The 8,993-nt window shown below is 37.4% G+C and overlaps 1 protein-coding gene across 10 annotated transcripts in view; it reads right to left on the bottom strand.

The window, feature by feature from the left end:
* Nucleotides 1–397: 397 nt before the first annotated feature.
* Nucleotides 398–8,993, bottom strand: part of ptprk (protein tyrosine phosphatase receptor type K) — a 588,682-nt gene continuing 580,086 nt past the window's right edge. For all 10 annotated transcript variants that reach the window (XM_043683654.1, XM_043683667.1, XM_043683662.1 and 7 more), the window contains 2 exons: nucleotides 8,506–8,641; nucleotides 398–1,612 (listed from right to left, as the gene is read on the bottom strand). In XM_043683654.1, coding sequence (XP_043539589.1) covers nucleotides 1,559–1,612; nucleotides 8,506–8,641 — 190 coding nt within the window. In that variant the 3' untranslated portion in view covers nucleotides 398–1,558. The remainder of the gene's footprint in view (nucleotides 1,613–8,505; nucleotides 8,642–8,993) is intronic.

The following is an 8,993-nucleotide window of genomic DNA, read 5'->3' as shown; positions in this document are numbered from 1 at the left end:
AGTAATTCAGCTGCTCATTAGGAATCTCTCCCAATTCTCATCTGCAGTGACTTCTACAAAATCTGCATTGGTCATCACAAGAAAATTCATAACTTACACACTCTTCCACATTGACAAAGCTTTGTGAGGATTCTAATTTAAGGAATGTTAACTACGCGAAGGTTTACACACTAAGTTGGGAAAAACAGCAGTGTGTAAAAGGCATAACCTTTGACTATAATGGACAGAAGCATTAGAATTTAGTCACTCTGATGCTTTTATGCATTTCTCATCACTTGATTACAGAGAGAAGGAAACTTCCAGCCTGGTCTATTAATAAAGAAGGGAGTTATGTTGTGGGACATGCTGCAACATATAAAGATAACTAAAAAAAATGTTCATAAGTATTCATCAACACTTCAGATCACATGATGTCTTTATTCAATCACTTGTTTTGCTTGACCCAAAGTCAGCTTGATTTATTTTAAACATTTAAATGGCACAGAAAATACATCACAGTAACTAATTTACTATACCATTCTTCCAAAACTGAAAGACTATTCTTTTGTTGATTGCCCTGCCAGATTACCCTTAGACAAACTCAGAACACATTGTAACCTTAAAATAGTCATCTCTGAAATTACATCATTGCTAGTACTGCTTCAGCTATCAGCAGTGGTAAGTTATCATTTAAACTAGATACAAGAAATCACAAAGCTTTATTTAGACTAGTTTACTAACATTTGTTGAAGGAAACTTTAGAATGTCCCATGTAGCATTAAAAAACTGTATTTGGTCCCAATTTATATACTTCCCAAATATATCAATGTTCTATTATTCAATGGGTGCAATTAACTAATTTGCATACGTAAACATTACTAATCCTTACTTTTAAAAAGAATCGGTGACCTACACTGACCATTACATACAAAAGTAAACTACTTAAAAACATCTGAATGTAAAAGCTCCGGCCAAAAAACAATTCTGAAAAAAAAAATGATTGTTCAGCTGTCAACAGAATTACAAGCAAACAATAAATACAATGTGCATTCTTCATATAGACATATTTACACTCGTCTTTGGCTTATAATAAAAGTTACACTTCAAATCATCTGGTGTGATCCAGCAAGTTACACTTTAAACTTTAATAAGCCAGTCCAAATATCTGCACATTTACTGTGGTAGAATGCAATAGCAGTTTTACATTGCTGCACGCATTTCTACCTTTCAAAAAACTCAATTTTAAACCGATTGTAGCGTCAATGTGTACAAATCTGTGCGTGCAACCCAAGAGATTGGTAGTATTTTTAAAAAATACAAAACGTTTGTTGACTAACACTGAAAAATTTTTAACATCTTACTGAACAATGAAATCTGTGCCAGATCACATTGTTATGATGGCATTGAATGCTTTCTGGTTAATAGTTTGGATACATGTTGTGTTAAAACAGAAGCAGAATATTTAAGAGAGAGTGAAAACCAATCCCCTCATTTTAATATATACTCATCATGCACAGGTTCAGTGACAATTTACTTTTTTAAAAAAATGCACAATATTTCAAAGATGTAACTGCAGTCACTATGAAGATTCAAGATATTCCAAAGCAACATCATAACAGAATCGATATTGTTCCTGGAAGAGGTTGGAGGGAAGAGAAAAAAGGTATACAGTCAGATTTCTCAATTTTTAAAACTTAAACATAATAAATAAAATCAATAGAAAGTACACTTGTTTCGGTTACATTTGTGTTTAAAAATTTCTAACCAGCAACAGGTAGCTGCCTTACTGCTAAGAGCTTGATAATCTTCAATCGCATTTGCTGGTCTGAGCTGTATGTTTATTTCACACATAATGAATAAAGCAGACAGCATTGTCAACACTTATGAGAGCTATAAGTGGTGATGTTCTAAATTGCAAAAAAATTTAATTTCAGCAGAATTATAAACATGCAATTTTATAACTATGAGCTGAAAAGTACATATTTAACAATTTGTTGAACATATCCTCTAAGAAATCATGTTGATTAAAATATTGTAATTTATTTTTTAATCAAACTATGTCTATACAATACACTTCAGCTGCAGCAATGTTAAGGCAATATATGATCACACAATAATCTTTAATTGTTGAGTCAGTCACTCAGAAACCACTTCAAAGTGCTCATTAATCTTGGGCGCATTTTTATTTACCTCACCTCCCATCCAAAAAAAAGGAACCTTTTTCAGTCACTACAATAGTGCAATAGGATAGAACTTCAATGCTCCATTTCATAACTGGTTATTGAAAGCGGTTTTCAACCAATCAGGGCCAGATTTTACAGACTTGGGTCTCTTCTCCAAAATGGGGAAGGTGCTAAGTGACAGCAAAATTGGTCAGATTTAAGTTGAAAACAGTAAATCAAGAAATAATGCAAAAAAGAAAAGCTAAAACAGTAATGTTCCTGATTGAGTGAATAGTAAAGAAGGGAGAAAAAGGCAAGAAAGTGGACAGATAAAAGTGGAGTTTTAAAAGGACAAAGTCCTCTTCAAAAACTAATGGTCATTTATTACAATATTCTGGTGACAGGACTCTTTTTAATTCCAACCAAATCAATACGAGAGGCAAAAGCAAAATACTGCAGATACTGGAAATCTGGAATAAACAAATAAAATGCTAGAGAAACTCAATAAATCTGCCAGTATCTGATGGAAAAAGAAAATGTATCAGCATTTCCAGTCTAATAATGAGTCCTCCAAACTGAAGAGCAAGTTGAAAAATTTATGGAGTTTATTCTGTCAAAGATGGGAAGGAGCAAGTGAAACAGAAGGCATAATCAGGAGAAGGTTAGAGATAACAGTCATCACAGAAGAAAAGGCAAAGGAAGTGGAAGTGGTTGTACAGAAGCATGAAAAGTTCAGAGAAGGTGCTAATATTTGGTTATAATTACAGAATACAGGTCATATCTACTGAATGTGAAAAAGTATCAGTGGGGGAGAGAGTGTGCATGCATGTTGTAAGGCAGGAGAAGCAAAGTGAAATGCAGAATTTATTGACTAAATTTGCTGAATTCAGTATTGAGTACTTACACTGCAAAGCGCCTAAACAGAAAATTAGGTGTTTTTGTTTCCTAAATTGGGCTGGGCCTCACTGGAAGACAGCAGCCGTCCTATGGTGGAAACAGGAACATGACAGCAAGATGGCGTATTGAAGTGGTGATTGGAAGGTTGGAGTCAGGCGTGCAGCAGAGGTGTTCCACAAACCAGTCACTGAATCCGTATTTGGTCATTGCAATGGAGAGATCTCCACATTTTGAACAGTTAACTCAGCAAACTAGATTGAGGGTTGTACATGCAAATCACTGCTTCACCAGTTTCAGACCTTGGACATGTGGAGGGAAAAAGGTGAAAGTGCTACACGCTGTAGGAAGATACCGTGGAAGAGGAATATGCTGTTCAGGGTGATAGAGAAGTGGACCATTGTGACATGGGTGTAACCATTCCTTTAGAATGCTAATGGAGAAGGGATGATGTATTTAGACAAAAAACAGAGGAGGGCAGAAGTGTGGGAGAGCGGTGTCTACCACAGCAGGTGGGAATCCTCAGGTGAGGAAAATGCAAGATATGTTGTAAAACGTTACATCATCAGAACTGATGTGTTGAGGAGAGTGAGAGAGAAACTGAGAGAATAGGATGGAGTCCTTACAGGAAGCAAGGTGCGAGGAAATGTGGTTGAGATGGCTGTGGGAGTCAGTGGTTGTGAGTAGACATCCTATCTGGGGAAATGGAGACAGAGATGTCAGGGACAGGAAGAATGAGATGAATCGGTGAAAGCGAGAGAAAGGTAGAAATTGGGAGCAAAATTGACATTATTTCCAGTTCTGGTTGAGAGCAGAAAGCTGCACCAACACAGTCACACTGTACCAGACAGAGTTATGGGAGGATACCGGAGTAGCATTGGAAACAGTGGAAAGTTCCGTAAACTAAAAAGACAGCCATAACTAGGGCTTATCCCAGGCAACCACAGCAAACCTTTTATGTGAGGAAGGTGAGACAAGTTAAAGGAGAAATTATTCACCGAGAGAACAATTTTAGACAGGCAGAAGGAGATAGTAATGGATGAGACTGTTTGGGCCTCTGTTCAAGAAAGAATCAGAGAGCTCTCAAGCCACAACTAAATCTGTCAAATCATCACACTCTCAGATAGTGAACTCCAGATCCTAACCATTTACGGCATTAAAAAAATATACTTTTTCCTCATGTCACACCCATTCTTTTGCCAATCACTTTAAATCAGGTTCCCCCATGTTTATCCATGTAATTGAAATTTCTCATCCCTTGAGTTACACCCGTTTCTGTACGCCTTCCGGTACCTTCACATTCTTTTTAAAATGTGAGAGCTAGAATTCGGTAACACTCAAACTTTGGCCAAGCCAATGTTTTGTAAAGGTTAAACAATACTTCCCTGTATTTTGTTCTCTATTCTATATTTTTGCAAACCCAGATCCATTTGCACAACATGAACTCCTGCACATCTTTTAGTATTGCACCCTTTATTTTATGATACCCCTCCCTATAAAAAGGTATAATTTTGCACTGGTCCACATCTGTAGACTCAGTAAGATTTTTCACAAGGTCTTGCATGACAGTCTGGGTTCCCGAACAATTTGGCAAATTGGATCTAAAATTGTGTTAATAGTAGGAAGCCAAGGGTGATGGTTAAATGTGTTTTTGTGATTGGAATTTTGCGTCAAGTTGCATTACATTGTACATTATCTAAATTTGATATGGGAGGTACGCTGAGTAAATTCACAAATGACATGCAAATTGGCAGTGTGCTAAATTGTGAGGAGGAAAGCCTTAAACTACAGGAGGATACAGAAGTCTGATCAAAAAGGTAGAACAGTGGCAAATGGAATTTAATCTGAAAAATATAAGGTGATAAACTTTGGGAGGACTAACAAGGCAAGAGAGTACACACTGAATGGGAGGACTGAGGAAACACAGAGTGCCAACGGACTTTGGTGTGCATGTCCATATAGATCATTGAAGGCAGCAAGACAAGCAGATAAGTTGGTTAAAGCAGCAAAAGGGATACTTGCCCTTATTGAATAAAAGAGCAAGGTGGTTATGGTGGAACTGTACTTAATATTAATTAAGCCTGTTTGCAGTTTTGTTCACCACACTATAGGAGGGACGTGACTGTACTAGAGAAGGTGCAGAGGAGATTCACCGGTTTGTCATCTGGGCTGGAGTGAATCCACTATGAAAAGATGAGATAGGCTGGGACTGGTTTCCTTGAAACAGAGAAGGCTGAGGGTGGAATGGACAGGGTAGCTAGGAAGAAACTTTACCCCTTAGTAGAAGGGCAGGAAAATTGACGTTTTGGACAAAAGCCTTTCATCAGGAATAGCAGAAGTGATGACCTGGAGGTTGCAGTGAGAGAGATACTCACTGAGATCCATGTAGAGGGAGGAGGAGAACTTCAAGGGAGGCATCTTTGGAAGAGGATTCACAGTAGGGTTAAAATCAGCTAGGCGAAAGTGGGTACTGCCTTTCCTGATGAAGGACTTTTGCCCGAAACGTCAACTTTCCTGCTCCTCAGATGCTGCCTGACCTGCTGTGCTTTTCCAGCACTACTCTAATCTTAACTCTAATCTCCAGCACCTGCAGTACCACATTTTCCTTAGCAGAGGGGTCAATACAAGGGGGTAGCATTTTAAAGGAAGGAACAGGATGTTTAGAGGTGATTTGAGGAAATTCTTTTCACCTAGAGAGTGTTGAGAATCTGGAGCTCCTTGTTGAAACGGGAGATAGAAACAAGTATCCTCGAGATATTTCAGGTCTATTTAGATGAGCACTTGAAATGCCATAGCTAAGAAGGGTCAACGCCTGTAAATTGGGATTCCAATTAATGGATATTTGCTGACTGACACGGAGACGATGGCTGACGGCCTCTTCCTGTGCTATGAAATTTCAGACTTGATGACACATCTCTGCATTTAATTTAATCTGCCAATATTAGTCCATTTCACCAGTCTATGTGCCCTCGAATTCAACCATTAGCCTCACAAAACTTCCAAATTTGGCACCAGCAGGTTTTGTAATTGCTCCCAAGGCACCCAAGTATCGGACATTAACCTAGATGATGAAAACTGGTGATCCTGACACAGATGCCCGGGTGCATTCCTTGCTTCAGTCTGAGAAACCGCTGTTGACCAAGTACACGCTGTCTCCAGTCACCAAGTCAAATTCACCTCTATACTGCTATTGTACTTTTTATTTTCTCCACATGGCATAATTTCCTTTTTGTATTACAGATGAAAACAATCAATTGTGAATGTTTCCTGTAAAACATACACAGCCGGAGATAAAAAGAAAAATCTATCCATAAAATCAACTTAAAATGAAAGTGAAAAGTGCCATCAAATTGTATGTCAGGCATGGGCAAAACACAGCTTTCAATTAGGTCATACTTTAAAAAATATTTAGAAACAAAACATGTTTTTTAAACATTATTGCACACTGGCTTAAAAACAGTTTAACAAGTAGTAAGTAACACTGAACTCTTGTTGTAGTTATCAGAGTATAAAGGTAACCAAAATTCTAACATAGCTGAGCTAACGTCTAACATTTTGTTTTAGTTGATGCGAAGCTTTCTGGAAAGGATGTGGTTGGGGAGAACCTCTGGGGCTAATTGCACACATTTGTGCTATCTGATTATCTCCACATACACTACAGCAGCAGAAATACCACAATGGTTTTAATTCCATAGCAACTCGGCAATGGGCTGTTCTCATTTTACTGAACTCACATGAGGTTGCAATGCACAATGTAAAACCAAACTGAAGAACAGTTAATTTATGAACTGAACAGAATGTGCTAGCTGTCAGGTCATGGACAAGTGTTACATGTGTTCATAATACAGCATTGTGACTCTTCCATAATTACTAAATAAACTGCAGTATACTTCAATAAGCATTTTCAATAGCATAATGAGAAACATATTTATATCTCTCTGCATCTCTTTTTAAACTGTAGATTGGTGACTTATCTATCACTTATCCTGAACCCTCATTTGCTGCTCTATTCAAGCTGCAAACCAGATGTGAAATATTGCGGTTCCTTCCATTAAATACTGACCATGGTTTGCAGCTGCATATGATGAAGTGTCTGCAAAACCATTCATCGTCAAATTTTTATTTGACATGAATTCTGGGAAACGCATAAAATCAGAGACCACAGAATTGATTATTTTAGAGTCGTAGAGACCCTGCAAACCTTAGAAATGGTGGACAAAGTTCCTGCCCCCATACCCAGTGTCTTTCACTTTTTACTGATGGAGGAGAAATTCCTGATCTGGCCATCTCCTTTAAGAAGATTGGCATTTCCCAACTCTCAGTAATTTTCATGGAGTCAGGCCAATTTCACAAGAATCCTGGAGTTGTGAACTATATTCTAGTTCGGAGGAATCTTTTGAAAGTCAACTTCAAAAGGTGTTACTCATACTCTCAAGACAACTCACAATCTCTTCCCCTCTCCCCCCCATCATCCACGCCAAGGGCCCTCAAAATCTCCATGACAATGCACGGCTGTTGCCATTCTCAATGGCCCCTTATACATTCCACATGAACTCATCGCACTTTCATGCAGATTCACCCTAGAGCCCAAATGTCCACAAAGGCTTCCCTTTGTTGAACAGGTGTATGGGTGGGAGAATGTTTTTGATTTATGTCTTTTTTGCCTTGATTGATGCCTTATTTTGTCACTGGCTCAATGTTTATTTATGCAAGATAAAGAGGTTCCAAATACCTCTAGTTTTCATTACCAGTACTTTAAGGTTTAATTGATTAACTTTTATTAGATTGTTGCACGTGTTTTTTTTTCTCCAAGAAAGTTAGGAATGTCCCTTCTTTTAGGTGGTTTAACATATTTCATTGTTTTGTTCAATACAGAGTGCACACTAGATGAATGGTACAATGATTTGGCATGGATGGGGCATGGGAAGTGTGTGCTTCTGTTTGGGAAGGTTGGTAATTAAGTGTCAAAATATTTAACAAAACAACTGGGACAATGCACCAAAGAATTGACCTTTGAAACAGCACTTCCTTGCCACCCTTCAACAGCACTTAATTGCCACTCTGCTTTAAACAACACTTGTGATTTATGACAATGTGCAAAATGGCAAGATACTAAAATGACCAAAATGGCATGAAATTTAAAAAAAAATCACCAATTATTCCACTTTGCTGTCTACCTTAGCTTGCAATTACAATGCAAAGGTCAGGTTCCTTAAATAGGTATTTACGTTGCCTAAGTGCACACATAGGATCTTTTCTTTTGACACACTGACAAAGCATTCTTCAGGCTGAACTGAGGGAAATTAAGACCGCATACCTATGTTCAACTTCAACAGCATTAAAATTTACACTTTATTGTGACTACAAATGAATGAAAGCTTAACATTTGCCTTGCATGTTTAGTTCACCTATTTTGTTAACAGAGAGGAGAATATAAAGGAAACTTTATCTTATTCAAACAATTTCTCACCAGGGTTTCCACCATATTTGGTTTGTTGTTCCGAAGTGTCTTTACTCCGTGGAAAACATCAACCACATTTTGTCTTTTGATCATTTCACATATGATATTAATCGCACAGAACATCCCACTCCGACCTCCTCCATTTCTGAAATCAGTTGAAAGTCAAATTTTTAAAAAATCAAATTATCATTTTTTCTTTTGTCTTGTTTCATGAATACATCATTTTTGATTTCCCAAAAAATATGTTCTTTAAATGTTTAAAGTGTTTCTAAAGAATGACACCTCTTAGTGAAACAAAACAAATATATATCAAATTTGAATAATATTTAATGGATGGATGTTTAATTATTTTAACAATTTACTTTGAGCTGAATCTTAGATTTGTTTTGATGAAGGCTGAATTATGGAAAGTTTTTGGAGGGTAAACAGATTGTTTTCCTCTATCTTGCCAAATTCTTATAATTAACTACCTATCACTTCCAACTTCCACCCCAACT

Source organism: Chiloscyllium plagiosum, chromosome 3 (genome assembly GCF_004010195.1).
Source record: "Chiloscyllium plagiosum isolate BGI_BamShark_2017 chromosome 3, ASM401019v2, whole genome shotgun sequence".
Lineage (NCBI taxonomy): Eukaryota > Metazoa > Chordata > Chondrichthyes > Orectolobiformes > Hemiscylliidae > Chiloscyllium > Chiloscyllium plagiosum.
The sequence above is the reverse complement of the archived record's forward strand: the minus strand, read 5'-3'. Positions and strand labels throughout refer to the sequence as shown.